This window comes from Lathamus discolor, chromosome 2 (genome assembly GCF_037157495.1).
Source record: "Lathamus discolor isolate bLatDis1 chromosome 2, bLatDis1.hap1, whole genome shotgun sequence".
NCBI classification, from domain to species: Eukaryota; Metazoa; Chordata; class Aves; order Psittaciformes; family Psittacidae; genus Lathamus; species Lathamus discolor.
In genome coordinates this window covers 56,075,492-56,100,113 of record NC_088885.1, presented here as the reverse complement: position 1 = coordinate 56,100,113, position 24,622 = coordinate 56,075,492, and the positions used below count along the sequence as shown (strand labels likewise).

General features: G+C 39.3%; 1 protein-coding gene across 3 annotated transcripts in view; it reads right to left on the bottom strand.

Annotated features, from left to right (window-relative positions):
* Nucleotides 1-23,899, bottom strand: part of MINDY4 (MINDY lysine 48 deubiquitinase 4) — a 73,776-nt gene extending 49,877 nt beyond the window's left edge. For 2 of the 3 annotated variants that reach the window (XM_065666900.1, XM_065666903.1), the window contains exons 1-8: nt 23,680-23,899; nt 21,363-21,482; nt 19,753-19,961; nt 15,170-15,428; nt 13,711-14,129; nt 2,506-2,564; nt 2,183-2,292; nt 912-1,028 (exon numbers count right to left, since the gene is read on the bottom strand). In XM_065666900.1, the coding sequence (XP_065522972.1) occupies nt 912-1,028; nt 2,183-2,292; nt 2,506-2,564; nt 13,711-14,129; nt 15,170-15,428; nt 19,753-19,961; nt 21,363-21,482; nt 23,680-23,742 (1,356 nt within the window). In that variant the 5' untranslated portion in view covers nt 23,743-23,899. The remainder of the gene's footprint in view (nt 1-911; nt 1,029-2,182; nt 2,293-2,505; nt 2,565-13,710; nt 14,130-15,169; nt 15,429-19,752; nt 19,962-21,362; nt 21,483-23,679) is intronic. The other variant, XM_065666902.1, reaches the window with a different exon arrangement.
* Nucleotides 23,900-24,622: the final 723 nt, after the last annotated feature.

The window sequence follows — 24,622 nt, the reverse complement described above, 5'->3', positions numbered from 1 at the left end:
AGTTGTTCAACTGAAATTAATTTAAAAGTGAAGAGGAATATATTAACTATATGAAATATACATATCTGAGCAAAACATGCTGACTTACTATTCTTGTTGTGGAATTTATAGTAGGGAACTTAATGGCCAGTGAGTAACATTTAGTATGGACCAGTGAACATTACTGCCATGGTTCCTTTTGGAGTTTAAATTAATGCTTACTGGTTTTTTACCACTAGGTAGATAATGCCTAGAACTGATGAAAACCTTATTTTATGGAGAAGCTGGCATCTTGTGGCTGCAGTCCAGAATTACAGAAATATGGCTGCAAAAGAGTTGGTCCTACCAGCAGTTCCAGTGTACTGGTTCCAGTGACACTGCAGGGGCATTTGCTTCCTTTCACTTTAGGAATGAAGCTGCCCCATCATGTGACCCCCATCATTTGACTCCTACATCTTTAAGAAGCAAAACTATCATTGTGATTTCCCAGCAACTGCAGGCAGTTCTCGCTATGTCCCTCCATTCTGAGACAGATAAGGCTCCATCTTAAGCTTGATAAACATTACCCCCATGTACACTTTTTCTCTTAAATTCGCCCCTTGATTTATGCCCTTTTATTCTTTAACCACCACTAGCTATCAGCTGAAGTGGCTTGTCTTTCTCCCTCCAGATAACTCCCCATCACACACACACACACATGCACACTTTTTCTGCAATTAATTTAAGATTCCCTCAAAAATATTCCATCCATCTCAAGTCTCCCAACAGGACTTGACAAAGTGACATCATCCATTGATAACCAGAGAAGTCAAAGAAAGAGAAGAGTCTTTAGAAGACCTTTATTTATTTATTTTTTTAACTGCTGAAACACACAGCCTTTGCAAACTCAGTGTAAAAAGCAAAGATCACTTTAAGGAAGTAATTTACAGTACCTTTTTTTGCACAATGCCATATTTTAACTGTGGTATGTTATTAAATGTAAAATTCTGTATTTTCCATTCTTCACTGAAGCAACAAAGACTAGAGCCAAACAAAAGATTTTTTAACTCCTACAAAAAAAAAAAAAAAGAAAGAAAAAAGAAAAAAGTTCTTATTTTAAAAACAAATCCAAATCACAGGTATGTTTTCTTACAGAAATTTGTAGAAAGGAAAGGAGGGGTGGAGGGGTGTGGAAGGTTAATGACTAACTCACTGTAACCAGCCTTTTCTGTTTTATACATACTGTAAATAGTAACACTCAAATGAAAAGGAGCAATTTTTTCCTTTTCCTGCAATATTCCTTCAACTCATAATGCTGTGTGCCACTCAGCATAGGAAATTCTTTATGCAGATTATCTGGGGTACAGTTTCACATGGAAGCATTAAAGAATATCCCCTTACATTTAAGAGCTAGTAAAGCCACTCCTACTAATGGTTACCTTAGGGAAAAAAGGACCCTACTGGACACAGCATGGAGAAAAGGCATCCTGTTTTACCTGTTAAAGTTGTTGGTATAAGATAAATGTTACTCAAATGTTTTACTGCTGTAGTCGGATTGCACTTCAGCATATCCCAATCAAGATCTTGGCCTGAAAACCTGCGGACCACTACTACTAAGGAATAGCTAAACTGAATAAATTGCATTCATACTAAAGTAAAGCTGGGTACATAAGCACAGACTATTCAGTGCTTGTACAGTTACTCGGGCTTCTTTGATCTAGCAAAGAAATTGGAAGGCATCCTCCTTACTTTTAATCTGAGGTTTTTTTCTCTCCTTTATCTGAACTGGAAGGAAAATATTAAAAGTAATAACAGTTCCATCTCTGCTCAAAATAAGGAAGATAAGCAATGGAGAAACAGTAAGGGAATAACAAACTTCTTCTGAACCACTGTCAATTAAAAGGACTGGATGATAAGCACATAAATATCTGACTACAGGCATTAATAAGACAATGCAAGCTTCTTTAATTAAAGCTATTATCTGTACTTCAAGTGGGCTGATGCATTCTGGCACGATCTTCTGGTATTTTTCTGAATTTTAAATGTCACCCCTACATTATTTTCAGTCCTGAATGCCAAATAAGGAATATACTCAGGAATGAATACAGCACGTTAAATCACACACGAACATGCACCACAGAGTAATCCATTGCAGCTTTGACTAACTCAGCTGAAATAACATTCTCACACATCTATTTGTATTTACAATCATTGTTAGTCTTACTTTTGCAAGAGAAATATCAATTGCCTTTGATACTACTTGGAGCATATACAGTGTTGAAAGATCCGGGTTTTTAATAACTTCTCCAGTTGTTTCTTCAGCCTCAACATCAACTGAAAGAAAAAAAAAATCATATAATGTGTTGGATGAGAAAAATTGCTTCCCCCAGCAGGCTCTTGTCAGGGGGTCACGAATATGAGAATTAACACTTTCATGTGTTCCTCTTAATCAACTAAAAGTTACAAAAGAAGCGACTCATGTATTTGGCTACAGCTGTTCTGAGGAATAAGACGGTAAAAGCCAAACTGAAGCTTGACATAACTTACCTAATTCTAGGACATCTTTCATCTGGTCTTCTTTATAGCAAGTAGATGTTGGAGACCTCCTGTAGGAAAATCAATCAAAAATGACTGACCAAATGTTCATTTTTAACGAGGAAAAGCTGTTTGAATAAACAAGAAGAAACATGGAATATGCCCGTGTAAAGATACCATTTTATTCTTTTGTGTGATTTTGGTATATGTCAGGTCCTGCAAGCTCATACACAGGGGCAGATTTTACACTGCCCTGCATTTTAAGTAAGGATATTCACATATATTTGACTGCCTCCTAGTTTGAAGAATCAGGAAATAAAATAAGATTTACATCCCTGAGGGGGAATCAGGATGAGATTCAAACTAGTCATTAAACTTACTGAAATATCCAAATAAGTGGGAATAGGTGTTAGACTGGAGTCCCTTACCAAGGCCCTTTTTTAATTCACTTTTATGTAGCAGTTATTCACAACTGCCCTTGCGATTTAATTATATATATTACATAAACAACATGTTAAAAAAATCATATAAACAACTACTAAAAGGACTAAGCATTTCTTGGCTGTGAAGTCAGAATTTAAATAGAATGCTAGATTTTCGGAGATGAGGTGGGTTTACTCTTCCTGTTAAATTTGTACTAAAATGAATTCATGACCACGTTAAAGTTTCAAATAACTACTGTAAAAAAAATGGTAGTCTTCTTTTTTTTTCTTTTTTTTTTTTTTTTTAAAGAGCAATACTGCATCATTGGTTTTTGCTTTGGGAAAAAAGGTATTACACTGACAGTCCTTTCAAAAATAGCATGTAATAATTTCCTCAGCAACATTCTTTGTATGCATGATATTATATTATTATAGCAACAACTACTGTCATATCACATACTTTCCATTAACTTCATTTCCTTTTTCAGTGTGTGAAAGATTAATAAAACCAGAATACAGACATATCACACTCAGGACTTCCCCAGTCTAGAAGCATTCTGGCACCTTTCTCAGTGATAGTCTTTGATACTATGAGAAAAGAAACACTTTTTCTCTATAAACAAGTTAAAGGATTTATGCAATTATATGTGGATCAGAAAAGATAGAATGGAAATGAATCATCCACGTTACTAGGGTGGTAAAAATACATAGGATGCCCAGCAGGTCACTATAAATAAGAGGACTGAGAGCAAATTTGTATAGTGGCACAAGTAATATTGAGCTCTCACTGAATATAATAGTACTTTTAATGTGATAGAGTTTAATATAACTGACTGTGTTATAGTTTAAAATACAATCTATTTTCCCCTTGCTTTTTGCTAATATTGAATTTCAGCTGAGATTTCTTTCTGCTAGCTACTTGCTAGTATGTTCATCTCTCCTAGTCATTTGCCAATAAAATGTTTTTCAGGCCAATACTCATGCCATTTACCTGCTCTTAGACATAACCACAATCCACTTTTTTGTTTTGTCTGAGATCACACACTATTGTTTCTTGTTTCCTAGAGAATAACATGTTTCTTCCTAGGTCAACCCATTTTAATCTAGTTTTAGAAAAACAGAAACCCTAACACTTAAGAAAGCAGTACTACAGGTTACAGGATCCTACGTGGACTCAGTTGCAGCTTCGGATGGCTTGGGTCTCCTATAAGTACTGTATCGCATCTTCTACCTTCATTAGATATCTTGGTTACCTTACAGTCTCAAATAGTATTATATGCCTATGTTTAGGCATGTAGATCACTCCCTACATCATGTTAGCACCCTTGATACATTGTTGTTCCAAACACTTCTCCTCAGTATAGATTATCTAAAAATATCTATAAATGAAAATAAAAACTACAGTACAATTCATATATAGCTCACCTGTCACTAGTTTTTGTAATATTATTGCTTTCTGGAAAGTCTAAATGATTTTGGTTCTACACCCATTTCAGGAAGGACCAAGCCCAGGATGCAAAGTGCTCTGAATTCTCAAGGCTGAGAATTCCCATCAAGATGAGGAAAGAGCTGACACTGAAGATTGATGTAGGGTGCTTTCTGGTTAACTGGGTATTTTTGCAGGTGTAGGTTCCCTCCTTAAGGGGAACTCATGTTTCTCAAAACACTGTCGGAACATTTACTGCAATTTCCATTCCAGCATATGGTTACTGTTCCAGGAAAATTTATTGTACACATAAAACTATACAGCTAGAATACTTAGCAAGGGGGAAGCCATCTGTCATGGCAGAAAAATGGGGCAGGAAGAAAATATGTTTCATTATAAACATACTATACAGTACTTCCTCCAAATATTTGAACATTCCTACTGGTCTTCATACATTGCAGAATATTGAATTTATGCAGAATAGCTGAACTCACAGAGAAAGCACTTCTTGGAACAATAATGCCTGTATACTTCTCAATTTCTTATTTATACTGACATACGCAGGAGATCAAATAAACAAAGTGGCTTAGAAAATAAACACTAATTATCAGTGGCTTTAAGACTACTGTTAGTATAACTCATTTTCACTGCCTGATTACAACAGCTTTTCTACTGTACATGAATTTTTTCTGCATAATAATTTTAGAGTCAGAAGGATGCCTACAAGTCACAATGCAATCATCCAGTCTCATGCTATTATGCTATATACACAGATATATATGACATTCTTGGGGTATAAGTAAGATCCGCAGAGTAGGTAAGAAAAAGATTAGATTCTGTTACTACTTGCAAAAGGGTAAACAAGGCTATTATACTCACTGCAAGTTGACACTGCTCTAGGGCAAGATTATAAAAACAGAATTATTAAAAGCAATTGTAAAGAAGCAATGGAAATAATCAAAACCAGGCAACATATTTCTGTGGGAAAAAGACCTTGTCAAGAAGATTTAATATAAATTCTGTCATGCTTGCAGGTCTGGCTGAAAAAGGTAACAGAGCTCACACACTTAATTACTCCAAACTGCCTTATTAGTTAAGACCTGCATCTGACTCAACTGGCACATTATCAGTATGAATAATTAATTCATTAAAAGATGGCTCATTGACAGATATGAAAAGGTAAATGAAAAACCTGCCATTGAAAGAGGCATTTCTAATAAGCTCACTTATGCATCTGCATTCGTCCTGCTGAATTTTATTAGCTGTCACTGTCGTGACAACTCAGGAAAACTACATATTTTCCGAGAAAGTTTGTATATGAAAAAAATATGATGATAATCACAGGTTGAGCTAGAAGATGGTTTGAACTGCATGATGAATTCAGGTCACCTGAACAGAATGCTCTCTCCTAGGCAATGAACGAATATTTATCTCCAGCTACAAAACCAGACCTACTATAATAAAAGTGTAGCTTCTTCATTCATACTCTATCAGATTTTTCGGTGTAACATCCCCACACCGGAATTTTCAAGAAACACAGTACCCACTCATGTAAACTGACCATTCATCAATTCAAAACAGTTGACAGCAACATAAACAAGTACCAGTACAATAAAACAGGGAGCTAAAACTCCATTAAAGATGATTCCAAGATAACAGCTAAGAGACACTACATAAGGCATGGAGAAGGGTTCCCAGACTTCAACATTTTATCAGTTCATATTAGGTGAGGTGAATTCAACCCTTTGTTCTGTTTGTCATACATGAAGTACCCACTTTGTCTGATTTTGGGCTTCAACTTTCAGGCCATTTATTTTTAAGGATGTGAATTTTTTGTGGCCTTACATTTCCTGTCAGAAACCTCAGATTTTAAATATTTCAAACCACTGTAACCTGACATATTTTAGCAAAATAAATTATTTTCCTGAAAGCTAATATCAAGTGTTAAATTGGAAGAAGACAAAAGCTTACACTGAGGAGTGGGATAGTTATTTTATTGTACAAAAAAAATGAACACGGGTACCAGCTATTGGTGAGCACATGTGCTGTAGAGAGAGGTTTTACCTCCTCGCAAAGTAATCTTCGGGAGAGTAACACACTGGGGGACAGTATTTCCTTGTGCTACCTGCAAACAACTGATTGTTTTTTAAGTGAAAGGTAATTTCTTACGCTGCATCCTACCATACTCCCCCCAATGCTAGTATGTAGACACAGTGAAAGGAAATAGTATGAAGCTCTACCAGCGAAACAGGATGTGCACTGTCTGTTCTTGCTTTACATTTGAGAAGATCTAGAGCCCCTCTGTGTTTGCATGAACAAGGCAAATTCTCAGTTGACTGAATGCATTTTAGGCAATGGGCTGGACCTCTCCAGTTTTACATCCTTTCCAAAAATAAAGGATGTCATTTCCAGTAATTGCAAAGTGCCTCTTCCTATGGGGTGCTGGAAAAATACTAAAAGGGCAAATGGCAGCACACACAGATGTTATGTTGAAGGCTATGATGCCATAAATCTGTTGGCACAAAACAAAAGTCACAATAGTTTATTACTTTTATTTTAGATTCTTTTTTCCGGTCCAAGCATTATGTTATAAAAGGTGTTATGCAACTCCAGATACTTAAAGGTTTTCACTCTTTTATGATTTGGTAACTTCAAACTCTCTCTCTCTCTCTTTGCACATGGACTAGTTAAATCCATATTCCCCAAAGATAATCCCATTTTGTTTGACAACCATTCTTTTGACTGCCAACTACAAGAGTCAAATAAAGACTTACTCCCCAGCTGGCAGCTGAGCGCAACCCAGGAGGGTTTGTGTAGTCTCCCAGGGAAGGTGTTGACTGCACTATTCTTACTGGGCTTCCTGCCTATAAAGCCACACCACAGCATTGACAAAAGCTTGAGATGACGCCATGTGCTTCTTCATGTGGCTGAGGACAATGCCTGGTGCTACGCACAGATCACAAACAGACAAAGATGAAAGGAAACATGCAAAGGTAATTTACTACTAGGCTGCTCCAACTCTGCATTCCTTTCCATTCTTTTATCTGAAATGTTGCACTCTGACTAAAGTCCTATTTCCTAGAAATGCCACCATTGCCCAATACATCCTCTTCCTCTCATAGTGGGAAAAAAGTAATGAATTCCTCAGACATTGCTCATACACACTGCATGTCATTGAGCGTGCCTGCATATACTGAAATCAGTTGGGGTTTTCCAACTGATTTTAAACAGGCTCCAGTTTATAACAATGCGGCTATCTGAGCTCAAACTTCATTTCACAGAATAAGCTATCAAGGTGATGAGTACTTTTGGGGACTGCTTAACATCTCACAGGATAAAACTTTATTACTTACCAAAATGACTGATATAATTTTAGACAAAGCAATCTCATCTGACACACTGATTTTCTATATAACAGTGAAATATTACAGCCCACTGGGCAAACAGTACAGAATTAGCTATTCCTAGAAAACTTATTTTTATACCAAAATGCACAGTAGAAAAGACTGGAGCCAATCATAACTGTTGGGTAAATAGTGCTCATTACATAACGTTGCTGGAACTCTTTTCCCTTTGAGTTAGAAATTCAATTTTATTGAAAAAAATCACAATTAAAACTGGAATGTTGCTTAATATTCTTTATGAAATCCAACATTCACATATTAACCTTCATCAGACACTGTATTTTCCTGTTTCAATGATAGCCCATATTTAAAAGAGGGAAACTGTTTTGGTTTTCTTATTTCTGTCATGAGCTCGGAATCACAGAATAACTGAGGTTGGAAGGGACCTCTGGAGCTCACGTAGTCCAACCTTCTGTTCACAGAAGGCTACACTGCAGTAAGTTGCTCAAGGCCATGTAATGTTTTGACTGTCTCCAGGATGAAGACACCACAGACTCCTTAAGCAACCTGTTCCAGCATTTCCACCCTCACAGGAAAACATTCCCTGATCACCTGTGTGAGGAAATTATCATCAGTGCAGTCCAGAAACCTCCTGGATTGCTTGTGCTCTGCTTTGTTGGTTATACTGGTGGAGGGAAGTTCAAATCCTGCTCTGAATTTTCTCAGAAACTCATGGCCAACATACTCTGCTAATGTTCTAATGTAAATGAGCACAGCTTGAGGCCAGGAATGATTCAAGATAAAAACATGTGAGAGGATTTTGGCAGTTTTAGGCAGTCAGTCATGTACAAGTGACATGTTTAAGTTTGATCCTCACATACAAAATAAGCTTTTTTATTCCTGTTAATAACAGAAAGTATGAATATCAATACTCTAAGGACCACAGCATTTTCAAAATATTATTTTGAAAGCCTCAGGTATCTAAAAAAAATACAAAAAACCTGCAAATATTTTTAAAGGCTTTAAAGGATATTTTTTTAAGAGGATTAGTATTTTATTTTCCTCTAAGGATCCCCCAGCTCCATAAAAGTGAATTTTCAGAGACTTTTTGGTGGAACATATGAAAGGGAAAAGGCAGGAATTTTCAGTAATACAATGGGTTCACCTGTACTGGTCTCCATTCAGGGTCAAGAAAGCCATAGGTAGTTCAGAAAGCCATTCACTCCTTGTCAGTCTTATATAGAACTGCAGAGAGTTGAAAGGAGACACCTCTTCTATAGGAACACATATTGCCTTACCATAGAAGATTAAACCGGCTTCAGAATGATACTACAAAGACCATTTTGGAGGAAGAGACACGATAACACTGAGGAGACATTTTGCATTCAATGTGCTTGAGGCTGAAGGTGGTAAGAAGACATACGCTTATGATAAACTGCAGTGACAAATGTGCTAATATGATTTTATAAAGCAGAGAATCATGTCATGAGCAGAAAGTGATTGTTCTTACCCTGTATTAGTGAGAATCACAGTGTGAAAAAGTTAGACGAGTCCTTAAATACATGGAAGAAACACAAACAGATCAATACAACCTAACAGAAAAACAACAGCAAAATTTCAGAGCAGGAAAGATAAAAAATGCAAGCAGATGATACAAGTTTTAGACAAAAAATGCCTAAAGGAACATGAAAAATAATTATAATAATTAGAATAATAAGAAGAATTAGAATAATAAGAACATAAACAGGCGAGGTGCCTGAGGATTGGCGGATGGCAAAGGTCACACCAATCTATAAGAAGGGCAAGAAGGAGGACCCGGGTAATTATAGACCGGTCAGCCTTACCTCCATCCCTGGAAAGATGATGGAACAACTTATTCTTGACTCCATCACTAGGCATATCAAGGATGAGGGGGTCATTAAGAACAGCCAACATGGTTTTATGAGGGGGAAGTCATGTATGACCAACCTTATAGCCTTCTATGAGGAAGTGACTAGGTGGAGGGATGATGGTAGAGCGGTAGATGTAGTTTTTCTTGATTTCAGTAAATATGTAAAGGGTAGGTGTCAGGATGATGGAGCTAGGCTTTTTTCAGTGATATCCAGTGATAGGACAAGGGGCAATGGGTGTAAACTGGAACATAGGAAGTTCCACGTTAACATCAGGAAGAACTTCTTTACTGTAAGAGTGACAGAGCACTGGAACAGGTTGCCCAGGGGGGTTGTGGAGTCTCCTACACTGGAGATATTCAAGGCCCGCCTGGACAAGTTCCTGTGTGATGTACTGTAGGTTACCCTGCTCTTGCAGGGGGGTTGGACTAGATGATCTTTTTAGGTCCCTTCCAACCCTTGGGATTCCGTGATTCTGTGATTCTGTGATAGGCAATCATGTAGCAAGGAACAGAAAGACCAGTCAAAAAATTAATGTCATCTATGGATAATATGGCAGGAAAAAAGCAAATGTAACTTGAATATAAGGGAGAAATTCCTCAGGCTAAGGACTGCTAGATGCTGGAATATATTCTCAGGGGAGAATATGTGTCACTTGAGTCATTTAAGACTGGACTAGACAAACCCTTGGAAAAAGTATTACTGCAAATATATATAGAGAGTAATGAGTAATCTGCCATAGAAACAAATGACCTTAAATGGTCTTTTCCATCTGTAACTTCTAAGATTCTATGAAATATGAGTAATGTTCCACTAAGGAACTTGGTATCTATGGCAATTCACTAACCCTACCCTATTTGTGTTAGAATGCAGAGCACTGCTACAAAAAAAAGGCTTATTACCAAATAATGAGTGATATTTTGGGAACCACTAAAGAGTACTCAGCGAAGGTGAACTCAGTTGAGAGACTTCTGCAGGAAGAGAAATTCTCTGAACTCACTGGCAGTTACTTTCCTGGTGGTGGAGATGAAGTGCATCAGAGATACTTAGCTTTTGGTTGGAAAAGGCATCTGAAGCCAAGCTACACAGTCATAAAACTGTCCCTCCTGTCTGAAATACCCATCTGTACTGGCAGGCTTCTGAAAGGAAACCACTAGCTCACATTCAGTTTTGTAGCCAAGACTGATGGCAAGGCAAAGAAGGGTATGGCAGATGCAATTAGAAGAACTGGATAAGTAGGGTGATTGCTCACAATGAAAGCATAAGTGAAGAATCAATTACATTCCTTGCTCCTGAAACTGTATTACAGATCTCTGCCTTTGGACAATGGGATTCACTGCTGTATGCTTTTGTTCACTAATGGCAGAAGGAAATTTTTGTTCTGACGTAACAATATTCACATTTCTTTTTGCCTTTATGATAGCCATTCCCTTTTAATTTCTATGAAACTGGCAAGATATCCTTAACTTCAGGTCCTGATTGCTAAAGCTTCTTGTTCCCTTGGATCTTTGATTCCAATTTTATACCTTTTTATTCTTTCAATGCTCTGATTCTAATTTCTATGCTATTTTTTCTTGGAATTGGGGAGGGAAACTAAAAGTTCAAACATGGCAATATGTTCATGCTCTTCTTAACCACCAGAAGTGAAACTGAGGTCTCCAGATAATATCTAACTCAGCATAATGTGGTTCCACTACACTGCAGAACTGCCCTGTCAAAATGCAGCTGGCCAGCCCAGATTTACTCACTTACAAACTATCCAGCTGAGAACTGGAGGGTTTCCACATCACTAGTACACATTGACAAAATTAAGGGACATGGAAAACTCAGAGATCTCTTCAACTTCAAAGGCTGCATAAGCAACAACTGTAGTATGCCTCTGTAGCTGAGACAAAAGAACCCTTTCTCAGCTGCTGTGAAGTGGTTTTGCCTGCCTTTCCCCAATTTTGTTTGTTCAAGCTATGGAACATGGGGAAATCTGACCTTCTAACACCATTTAGCCTTCCCAAATAACTCACTATTCACCACGGTTTTTCTGGAAAAGCAATAGAAAGATCTTAATCCAAGGTCTGGCATCAACTTTAACAACTGTTTATTTTTTTACAGTTCCTAAAGATCATTAATTCCATTTCAATATAGACCCTCATTCTTTATTCTGTGTACTCAGCTAATGCTAAATACTTCCTCCTTATAGGGGATTCAGCATTAAGGAGAATCACAGAAGGGTTGAGGTTGGAAGGCACCTCTGGAGGTCATCTGGTCCAACCACCCTGCTCAAGGGAGGGTTTACGCCACCTCAAGCTATTTAAGTAACAGGGAACCTTTCCCCACTTCCATTCAAGGCTCTGCCCAGGTTAAAAGATGCTCTTTGCAGGTAAGCATTTAATTTGGGTCATCACAGAAACCAAGTCAATAAATCTTGTCAGGAAATCAAAATTATATCTACTTGAAGAAAGACAAACCCTCCAATTTGTAATGAGGACAAACGTCTATGTCAAATAAGGTACTCAGAGGCCTAGCTTCATGTTGATACTATAAGACTGAAATAGCAAGTCACAAATCTGGCCTCTCAGCCGCACACACTTCATGCAGTAGCTAAGAATTTGATAGTTGATGAAAAGAAAGTACGATCATTTCTTTCATTAAAACATGTGAGTCAAAATACAGTGGATCTGTATTTCCCCAGGACATACTTAGAGACAGGTATTTCTGCCCACTCAGCTACTTAGCATTTATTCAATAACATAGTCTTTTGAAGCGTGGCAGTGGTTTTGCTTCATTTTTTTTCTCATATGGAGACAATGGATGCCTGCTGCCTATGTGCATTTTTTTTTTATTTTTGCATATGAGAAAAGAAAATGAAAAGCACAGCAAATGGAAGGAAAAATAACATTTGTATATTTTCAGTTTTCTATGGGAAACAAAAACAGAACTGCAGGTGCCTCAGAATGAACTAGCTGTGGCTAACCCTATACAGATTTTCAGCTACTCATCTAAATACTCAGATTAGCATTTATGCCAGAGATGTCAGGTGTCAGGTAGTAACAGAGAATAGAAAAGGATCCAGACAAATACCCACGTAATTTTTAAAATTTCATTTAAAATTTAATTTAAAAATACATTGTAATTTTTCATGCCTCGAAATGCTCAAGCACTCTGGCCAAATCCTGAAAGGCTCTCAAACACTACGGGATTTGGCCAAAGGGATATAAAAATCTTGCAAGAGCCAGGCCTCATATTGTAATGGTCAGTTTTTATTTGGAGGCTCACCTGCACTCTCTGTTACTCTCACTTCAGCAGCCCTGTTGATTTCAGTGAGAGTTTTCAGGAGCTCAATGCTCAGCACGAATTCAAATGCTCTACTGGCTTTAACCCAAATCGTCTAGCAGGAAGAGCCTCAATATACGCTGAAAACAGATTAGGTGACCTCTGCTTAGGAAATAGCTCCCTCTTCTGTTCTTGCTGAAAACAAACCAGTCCTCGGAAGGAAGGAAGGAAAGTATTTCAAATAGAATCATAGAATCACAGAATCAACTAGGTTGATTTAAGATCATCAAGTCCAACCATTCCCCTAGGACTGCCAAATCCACCACTAAACCATGTCACTAGGGTCCCTTGTCTACATGGTTTTTGAACACTCCCAGGGAGAAGTCATTTACTGTAGCAATGGAGCACAGTACTGCAGTACATTGCACAAAACGGTACTCTGGGGCAGTCCCCTTTCAGTCCAGCTTCTCCTTTTCTGCGTACTCCACAATTACCGCTCCATAAGTTAGGAGGTGTCAGCATGTCCAAGTACAGATGAGTGAAGCTAATACCAAAGCTGTCTTGGTCAGACACAGTCTTCCCAAAGAATTTTATCCAGTCTGGTTGAAGTCTGAACTAGTAACTAGCTCCTTTTGAAGCAGTAAACAGCAAACAGCACTTCTAGGGTGCCTCCACTAACAAAGAAAGGAGTAATGAGTGGTTTTGGATGTCAAAAATTAGTAAGTTAAATCAACTTCTCTGCCTTTCAGTATCTTCACCTCTTCCAGCCACTCCCCCTCAATGAAATCAGAAGGTGTACTTCAGTCAACCCTAGTCCTCCATCAGACTTCCTCAACCTTTTAGTATAATAGTCTTACAAATATTCTTACCTATGGCTTGACAACCGACTCTCATTTTTCTTGAAGGATCTTTCTCTCTTCTCTCTTCCAGCCTCTGAATGTCTGTGAGGGGCACTCACTTTAAGGTTTTTCTCATTGCTGTCTGTACCAAAGCTTGGAAGTGATTTTCTTTCTTCTGTCTTGGTCCTCTCTCTTTCAGTCAGCAGTTTGGCAAAAGAGCCATCTGTATCTTTGGGGACAGTTCTTAGTTTTTCAAAGGCTGAACTTGTGTGTAAACTTGACATAGCCTTTGATGTGAACCCCATATTTACTTGTGCTGAAGATCCTTTGCTTTCTTGAAAATCAGTACATGGGACACTCAGGTCACTTCCTTCATGTTCTTCAGCCTTGAACTGTGCTGTGATGCTTATGCTAGTGGATCGTTTTGAAAGCCTCCTTTTTTGCAGATCCTAAAAATAAGTACCATTAAAATTTTAGCATCTTTACACAAACATGAAAACAAAGCAAAGCTCCATCAGTGATTTCTGGGTTAAGAAATTTGTTTATTGTTAGAAATCAGGTTATATAGTAAATTAGATTTTTTTAAAAACTATAAAAAGACAGATGTACAGTTTTGAGTACTATTAAAGGTACTACACAATGTTAAAAACTGGTTTTACCGAAGAACATCAACAAAATAACTCCTAAAAGCTTAATTTAGGGGTTGTACCCAACTCAGAAAAAAAAGGCATTTTACTAGAAACACTGTCCACCACAGGTACCTAGTCTTTATTTCTAAATCAGAGATATTTATCAAAATCCAACTAATTCAACTTCCACATTCTCTTTGGTATTATTTAAATGATTTGTTCAAAACTGTGAAAAAAAAAAAAAAAAGAACAACAATGTTTGCATTGTTACAATCCTAATTTTACACAGGGAAAATTCCTGTCCAGATAAAAGCAGCATGCAGAAAAAGAGGCAAGACTTCTAGAACTGTGTTTTGAAAGCACTTACTGATGGAATATTGTCTGATTGAACCAATTTAGAAACACATTTCTAGCTAAAAATAATTTTCAGTTCCAAACTGCTACCGATTAAATGTGGGATTTTGGGAAGGGGAAAAAAAAAAAAAAAAAAGAAAAAGATACCCATGGCTAAGGAAACTTTGAAAGCCGTAGATATCATTAAGATAAAAAAGCAATTTTTCTAGGAAAATGGAGAATCTCATCCATCAAGAGATACCAAGAATCAAAAAGATTTATAAAGAAATTCTGTAACCTAAGATCACAGACAGAGTGTACTTGCGTGTAGTACCTATACCTGAAACAGTTGGAATTTCTGCATTAACTAGAAACACTTCTCTAACTTGCCACATATTTTCAGACTGCCGATTTAATAGATTAGCATGTAAAAGTAATTTTATTATCATTTGTAAATTACTTTATCACAAAAGGTTATACATAAAATCTATGGTCAAACCAAGTATTTTATAAGTGTTGAAAATTACCTCTGGTGAACTTGCTACTGGTCCAGCCATCATTCCTCTGACAATGAGACTAGATCTGGGCCTGGGTTTCTCCTTCATTGTGGATTTCAGCTCCTCGGAAACCGTTGCTGTTTTTAAATCTTCTCGACTATCTTGTAACTTCTTATCTCCATCAGAGAGTAACTGACTGTTGTGTATTGCCCCTGTGTGGCATTTTTCACTTTTGTGTTGATGTTTTCTGGATGGAAAGATTTTATCTAGTGAATTCTCAACATTATATCTACAAGGCAGAAAAAGGCAAAACTTCAAACAGCAGAATCATGCACAATAAAATCAATGAAAACATCTCTCAGTTAATTAAATCACTGCTGTCAAATTAAGTTACATGTTATCTAGCAACAGTACTTAATCATTTTTCACATCTATATGTAGGCCTTCAGGACATTATTTCAATATCACTATTATGTGTCACAACTGGTTATAATATCTGTAACACTTTAATCTTACGCTTCTGATATTTACCATGCCATCACAGAAAGCAAACTATATGTATCATATCAAACAGGTCCTAAGCTACCACCAGCCATTCCCATTCATCCTCTGTCTTCTGTGTTTCGGCAGTTTGAAAATTTGGTAACACTTTTGCTAACATCTCTTTTTATCATTAACTTAAGACTGACACTACTGGCCCCCTTCACTCTTTGTTCAAATGTATAACACTTTAGTAAGAAATATACTTTTGTATTTCAGTTCAAACTGCGAAGTTTAGGTTCGATATAAGGAAAAAGTTCTTTACTGTGAGGGTGGTGAGGCACTGGAACAGGCTGCCCAAGGAAGTTGTGAATGCTCCATCCCTGGCAGTGTTCAAGGCCAGGCTGGACGGAGTCTTGGGTGACATGGTTTAGTGTGAGGTGTCCCTGCCCATGGCAGGAGGTTGGAACTAGATGATCCTTATGGCCCTTTCCGACTCTAAGTATTCTATGATTCTATGACTTGTGCTTTTCCTTGGCAACAGGTTACTATGCTGATGTCATCTGACCTCTTCCATATTCTTTAGCCTGTTCCTTCAGGCAGCAACAGAAGGTCTAGTTCACATATTTGCATGTTTTCCTACACATATAGAATGCTATAAACAAGCTTTTCTGAAACGGAGGTGAGTTTCCCGTGGATCTGACACTCCATATTTACACCACTATACACACTTCTTTCTTAGAAATATATTTTAACAAATCATGTTTTTATTAAGAAAAAAAAAAGTCATAATTTGACCCTGTAAGAAATCATGATGAGTCCAATTTTCTTCATCAGGATCTGCTTCGCTGTCTGCATAGTATTACTCTTAAATGGAAGCTCTTCTATTGAGTAGCTCCCACTTCACTGAGACCTCTTTGGGTCAGTTTGCAAATTTATATTCTGTGTAACCTGAAAATGTTAGCCTTCTTTACGATAACTGTCACTGAACTGTTTTTTCACTTTACAATCTTTTCCTTCATCCTATTTCATTAGTAAAGCAATTCCACGAGTTGAAGCATCTTGTACAACAAAAATACTCCTTTCATTTAACCAGTTAAAAATTGGTTTCTGAAGTAGTATGTCTCGTGTTGTTAAGATACGGTGCATATGTAACTGAAGGCAGCATGGTAAGTCTCTGTGAGTAGCATTTGAGGACTGTTATTCCTGACCTAAGACCGTGTAACCCCTCACTGCCAAACGACAGTGTTTCAGCCCAGAGATTGTTTAAACTGTTACAGACATTCAGAAAGACTTTAAGAGGTAACTTAAGAGGAAAGAAGATTCTTTAATAAGTAACAAGTGAACAGTACCTGTCTGATTATACTCTCCACTCTTAAAAGCATTGTTAAAAATTATCCAGACAGTTGAAATTAAAATTAACTCCAGGCACTGGCAGTTTGACCTGCTAATGCCTGACTTCTCCTTGGACAGAGGGGATGGAAATATCCAGAAGGATCACAGAACTGCATGTTCCCATGGTGTCCTGGGTTCAGCAATAGCAGTCATTTTTTTCTCCTTCTTAGTAGCTGTTGCAGCGCTGTGGTTTTGACTTTTGGCCTGGGAACAGTGCTGATAACACCGACGTTTTTAGTTACTGCTCAAATGTTTAGTCTGACCAAGGACTTTCTGAGCCTCATGCTCTGCCAGGGAGGAGGGGAAGCTGGGAGGAAGCAGAGACAGGACACCTGACCCAGACTAGCCAAAGAAGTATTCCATACCACAGCACGTCATGCCCAGGATGTAACTAAGAGTTACCCAGAAGGGGTAGTACACTGCGGGGTTGGACTAGGTATCAGTCAGTGCTTGGTTGGGCGGGGTGGAGCAAGTTATCGGTCAGTGGGTGGTGAGGTGCTGTATTCTCTTCCCTTGTTATTTCCTTTATCATTATTATTATTGGTGGTAGCAGTACTGGTTTGTGTTATACCTTAGTTACTGGATTGTTCTTATCTCAACCCACGGGAGTTGCATTCTTTTGATTCTCCTCCCCATCCCTTCAGGAGCAGGGGGAGGGTAAGGAGCAGGGGGGGTGGGTGAGAGAGAGACCGTGTGATTTATAGCTGACTGGGTTTAAATCATGACACATGGTTTTTCTTTTAGTGGTCCATTTTGTGGGCTAAAATCAGACATGACCAAGCTAACCCATCACCTACCCATGACAGTTCTTGTGCCAGCTTTGCAGCCCTCTCCTACAGCTCTGCCACCAAAATGGCTGGAACAAGACCTGATCTAAGGGAAAAATGAAGCCACCTGCCCAGGAGTCTGAGGGTCAGGTTCTCAGATGGTTTTGAAAGAAAAATCAGCTACAAATACTGATTTTTACCAGGACAGACCCTGAAACCCATGTTCCCTCATCATACCCACTCAGCCCATTTTTCCTTCCTTACACCTCCATCCAACTTTGTCATCTCCTGCTTTGGGAAGGCATAACCAGTTAGGTTGGGCTGCTGAAGGCAAGAAAGCACACACAAAATCACACAGGATTTATACGGAAACCTGCAAGTCAGTACAGGATTTTGCCCCCTCTGGAGCTGGCAGCAATAAGTGTGGCTTGGTAAGCTCATACACATGAAAAGTTGGGCATTTCTGCTTTTCACTTTCTGATTTCCAATTTTCCTTAAATCTGAGATTTTTTTTTTTTTTTTTTTTTTTGAGGGGTGCAGGAATGCTTCACCCCACGAGGGACAGCACCTGCACTGTATTCCTCACAGCACAGTGACATATCCCACTTCCATCACCCACACCTGCTGCTTCGGGATGTGGGGCTTTAATTCTTCTCACGTGTGTACATTTATGACGACGGGGTCGGAACTAAACAATCACACTACGCATAACTTCCCGGTCAGCAGGGGCTTAAAACCATAGAGCAGCCTCCAGTCTAAAGCAGAATAGCCCCTTAACACACCACTTCCGGCGCACCGACCGCCACTCTGGTACACCTGCCGAAGACTCGCTTTGCCGCGGCCGGCAGGGCAGGAAAGCTCTCGTGTCCCAATGCGCATGCGCCGGACGCGCTATAGGTATATGTGGAGGAGGCGAGGGAAATGACGCCATTTTGCTCGCGGTAGACAGGGGGCGGGAGTTGGTCGTTTAACTGTGCCGGGTGCTGCTGTTTCCACAGGGTGTTAGTGTATTCCTCTGCCATAAGCTTTTTGCTGTAGCACGAAAAGTCTGCGGAGACTAGAGAAGGTCGCAGGGGGAACAGAACAGTTTGCAGTGTCTGGGGAGGGGGAGAAAATGAGGCATGTGCAGGCTTGGAAGCAGTGTGATGTGGTAATAGTGTCAGGGAGAGAGAAAATCACTTGTTAACATGCTAAAAGCTCCTATATCTGAAAAACAGAAGCAGCTACTTTTGTACTGCCTCCTTTTCAAGTGTTGCTTTTCAGCTGGTAGCATCAAGTTTAAAAAACTTGGTTTTCTTTATAACAAAAGACTTGCTGGGGGGTTGCATGCACTGATGCTCAGACTTAGCTACTTGGAGCATGCTGTGTTTCATATTAGGAATAAAATCAGGTTAATTCCCTAAGAGGGGTGGGAAGATTAATTATTCCTTTGTGCCCATTTTAAAAGCTTTATACTGCAGCATAGTTAGGGCTGTTAATCCATTGTGAAGCACTAAGAAGTACAGTCAGAATATTTGGCTATTCGTGTTTCCCTGTGTTTTGTGAGATGAAAATAGCCTGTACTGTTGGTAATGACTGAATTTAAGATGGTATGCTTTGCTTTTGATTACATAAGGCTTGCATGTACCTGTAGTTTAAGTGCAGGTGGTTAACTTCTCATTGGAGTGTGCATCAATTTGAACATTTCCAACTTGTAAGACGTTAAAGCTTAAATTCCTATGTCTTTCAGTGACTGAAAGATGTAATTCAGATTATCAGTCTTTGCAACTGGTAGGATATATATAAGCACTTTTAAAGGGCGGCTTGCATAGAGGATTTTAAGAATCTGGAAACTTAAAGCTTTGTGTTACTAGGATAACTATTAAGAGGTACTGTAGCCGAAGGTATAAATGATAAAACTTGTAATACTACTTACCTTATTTAATTTACACAAAAAATAATTGCGTCTGGACAAGATAGAGAGAAGACTACCTGTGGGCTTGAGTTCTGCTTTCATCGAGTGTAGTGGCACTCCCACACACGTGATCCTCATCTGATAAGCTGGGTTGGTGAGATGTTGAGCTCTTACTTTGAGGGCCTGACAGAGCAGAACTTGAACTGATGCTTCGGGAAGTCCCACGGTGCTCAAGGAAGTAGTTAGTAATAATTTCAAGAAGTGTTTTCAGTGGGTTCTCCTTTGCCTGTCCAAAAGGAAGAATAAACTTCTTGGTGACTATTGAAGCTGTTTGTTAGTCTAAGATAGGATATTCTTTTTACACCTGTACAGTAGCTGAACATATTAACTACTTTTAGGGTTAGCTGCCTGTGGGTGTATCCCATAGATGACTGTCCAGGCAATCCAAGAAAGTAGATGTGAGCTGGGGGATATAGAGAGCTTGAAGGTGTTGCTGTGTTCAATGAAGGAAGCGTGATACAGAAAAACAATGTTACAATCATTTCTTGTTTTAGTGAAACATTGCAAAGTATGGTAACTGTGCTAGGATACACGTTAATGTTACCTGGTCAACTTTAGAAGAATGTAGAATGAACTAGAAGGATTTTTAGAGATTGACTTCAGTATTTGTCATTTATTTCATCAGAACTTGGTAAGAAGCATGGATTATAGAACTCTTAACATGTGCATAGGATAGTTCTTTAATTATAGGCCAACACCCCACTTGTTACACTGTTGTTCAACAGTACTCTGGAAAATGTGTCATGCGTACATGACAGCTTCATTTAGAAGAAAACTAACACAAAAATTAAAATACACTACAATGCCTTCTATGGAGATGCAACTGAAAGAGGGGAGATGTAGATGAGGTATTAGGACTAAGCTCATCCCTGTGAGGGTGGTGAGGCATTGGCACAGGCTGCCCCGAGAAGCTGTGGCTGCCCCATCTCTGCCACTGTTCAAGACCAGCTTGGATGGGCCTTTAAGCAACCTGGTCTAGTGGAAGGTGTCCTTGACCATTGCAGGGGGGTTGGAACTGAGTGGTGGTGGTCTTGGTCTTTGAGGTCCCTTCCAACCAAAACTGTTTCGTGATTTTTACGATCTACACTGAGAGATCTTTTTGAAGTGATCTATTACAGAATAGCCTCATGCTGCTTACCAAAAGCATTGTGATGCCTTAAGTCATGAGTGAACTTGAAATGGAAGTCATTCATTGATGTCTTTCTTATCAAATATTGCTATCTATATTGCATTTCAAAGAATAATGTTAGAAGTATAATTTAATCTGCCAGGTCTTAAATAAAGTTGCAGATAAAAATGGGCATGTAAAGGTACTTCCACAATTGAATAATCTAGCCAAAATGATGGAAGAAGTACTGACATGAGTAACTGCTCCTGGTTTACTGGAGTTTACAGTTTGTAGAAGGGTTATGAACTGCCAGGTTCTCAGCCTCATCCTATGAGCTGTAGTCTCACCTAGATACTGAACTCTCCATTCCTTAAGAGAACTGTTGGTGCATCTACAGCAGTGCAGTACCAGATGAAAGCTGGAGTTCTCTTGCATTTGGGCATACTACAGTCTTGATATGTTTGGCATAGTTTCATGGTATCTGATCCCACATTTTAGGAGCAGCATCTGTTCCCTTACCTTGTTGTGTTTGTACAAGGAGTGCAGATGCAGGACGTTCCGAAGTTCATTCCTGTTATTGATGCTAAGTTCAGAACGTGGAAGCTCTTGGTCCATGGTGGTGATGGTTTTCTTCAAACCCTGAGAAGGAAGAGTGTCAGACTTTAGAGTACTTGAGATAGTACCACTTCACAAGTCTTTTTAGTCTTGACCTGCATCCCTGCCCATGGCAGGGGGTTGGCACTATATATCTTAAGGTCATTTCCTAACTATTCTATGATCCTATGACTTTTTTGGATGTAATATTAAACTTCTGGATGGCAGTAATTAATAACAAGCTAACCCTTAGAATCTGTACTTTAGTGGTACAGTCTTGCCTTATCACAGCCCACAGATGAGAAAATAATTAAGGTGGCTGTGTTGGCTGTGAGATGGAAATTACTGAGCATGACAAAACAAAAAAGGCCTCTGTGCAGGTGACTTCAACTGCTGAACAGCTTCATAAGGCTGGCTGATGAGTATGAAGGCCCCAGCAAATATGTGAGCTTCAGGTACAAACACTTCCAGAAACAGGGTGTTTGTTTTTTCCATCAAGATGTGATACAGCTTTTCATAAATGTGATTCTGACAGGGGTAATTACGAAGTCTGAACATAAATGTGCTCCAGCTGTCAGTAGTTTCAGAGCCCTTATCATGAATTGAAGTTACTCTGATCAGTCTTGGGTTGGAGATCAGTGAGATGTCTCTGACATCAGCTGGTTTGGGCACTTCAGATGTTCTCAGTTACTTTGAATCTCTAGTCAGAGTAAATGGGCACTTAAGAGACAAAATGTACAGGCATTTCCCTTTCTGGAGGGAGAGCCTGATTTATTGTGCATTAAACCAGTTTAAGTGGTACAATACCAGACAACCATTTTGAAACAAAGTCTTGACTTTTTTTTGAAAGGTTATTGTTATAATAAAGGATATATTTTTCTGCACATGGATCTGATGGCTTAGATTTAGGGAATGATGGATAAGTTGTGGTAAATAAAGGATCATTATCACAGTTGGCTCCAATCTGTATTGAAGATACGGGGGACGCAGCGGAATGCTTGTGCAGAAGCATGAAGGATTATTGTTTTGACTCCAGAGTCTATTGTAGAAAAGAGATGTGGCAGTTCAAGTGTGTATTAGTATTGTAAGCTCTATGGCCTGTGTACCTGCAGGGCATTCCCCTTCATTTTATGCTTTTATTCAGTTTTACCTTGACATTTGTCTAACTCAGAAATTTATGTCTTTCATCTGAAAAAATCTTTGCAATCTGTGAACTGACAGATTTGAGCCTCTCACTCTTCCTGGCAGTAAATGGCAAATAATGAATTCTGCATCTGAAATCCTGTTGGCAAATGCATCAGCTTTGCTCGCAAACATTGAAAATGTGCATTTGGAGAGTGGATGCAAAAGAGGTCAAGAAAATTAAGGCTTGTGCAGCACTTGATAAGGCAACTGGCTGTTTAATTTCTGGTACAAACTAATTCATTCCTGACATGGGAGAACTGACAGGGCTGGACATCAGCAGCATTTCCTTAGGATTCAACTTAAGTACAGGGTGGTTGGTGCTTTCACTTTGAAATGTGAAGGTGCCTTTTCTTATGCTCAGTCCCACACTCCTTTTACAGCATTAAGTTTGGGAAAAGTATAATGGTCTCTTTTTCCTTTCTTCCCTGTCCCCTTCCTCCCCCTCCTCCCCCCCCCCCCCCCCCCCCCCCCGCGAAGTTGCTGACAAGCTACTGCTGCGAACCGGGGAAGGGAGAAGGAGAGAAAAACACAAAACCACCACCACCGGAAAAGTTTAAAATCAAGAGCGAAACAAAAAATGAGCCCCAAAAATAAAAAATAATAATAAAAAAAAGTTAACAGTTTCTCTAGAGCCATTTGCTTTTTGCATATATATATTTTTTTAACTGTTTCTCCTGGGAAGTTTTCTGTGCCTCTTGAAAACACAACAGCAAGCTAGATAATTAGTGAGGAAAATAAATAAAACAACCCTGAAACTGAGTTCCTTGATTTAATCTCGGGGTTTGCAGGCGTGTTGTGTAGGAGGCTCGGGCTTCCACAAGCAAGGCGGATACCGGCCTCCATCTTCAGCAATAGAAAGGCTTTGTGGGAAATGTAGTGCCGATACTTCCCGGCCCGTTGCCCTTCATGTCCGGCTGCTTTAAGGCTGAAGAAGTCCCGTGTCGTTCTCTCTCCTCTCTCTCCCTCCCCCCAGCAATCGTCAGTCTATTATTAGTACCTTAGATTTTTCATGTGCCATTCTCATTTATACTTGCTGTAGAAAATCGAGACAGGTTACCTTTCTACTGAGAAATTCTCTGATGAGTGATGCAGCCACTTCTTCCACAAAGGAGTTCTCCATTTTTAACTCAAAGTGTGTTTAGGGTGCGTTTTCTTCGCTCCATCTACCAAACCGTTCTCGCCTCCAGGCATTACAGCTCCCGGTGCGGGAGGAACGGCCGCGGTCCCACTGCACAGCGGGCCGGTGCCCGGGGTGGGGGGGTTGCTGTGGAGACCGTGTCATCGGCAACACGGAGAACTCCTCCCCCTGGAAGGGTGCCGTGGAGCGGCTTCGAACTGGAAGAGCTCGTCGTGTAGTGCTGCGGCAAGCATCCCAGTAGTTGCTTTAAATAATGCATTTTGGGAAAGGAGTGTTTAAGTCAGAGTCAAGCACTGGTGTTTGGGTTTTTTTTTTTTTGGGGGGGGGGTTTGTTTGTTTGTTTTTTGTTTTATGAAGCAGACACATAGTTAATTCGCAACCTATTACTCCTGTGCTAATACAGTTTTTAACCATATCGTAGAGCCACAGAATAGTTTGGGGTGGAAGGGACCCTAGTGACCATCTGGTTCCAACTGCCCTGCCACGAGCGGGGACACCTTTCACTAGACCAGGTTGCTCAGAGCCTCATCCAATCCAGTCTGGCCTTGAACACTGCCAGGGATGGGGCAGCTGCAGATTCTCTGGGTACCTTGTGCCAGGGCCTCACCACCCTCACAGGAAAAATTTCTTCCTCAGATTTTATCTAAATCTCCCGTCTATCAGTTTAAAGTCATTCCCCCTTGTCCTATCTCCTCATGCCCTTATAAAAAGTCCCTTTCCTTATTTCTTGATGGCCCCTTTAGGCACTGGAAGCTGTGCTGAAGTCTCACCAGAGCTTGCTTTCTTCAGGGTGATCAGTATATATTCTTTAGTAAAACTGAACTCTTGTATAAACCAAATGAAAAATGCAGGTGCTAGATTA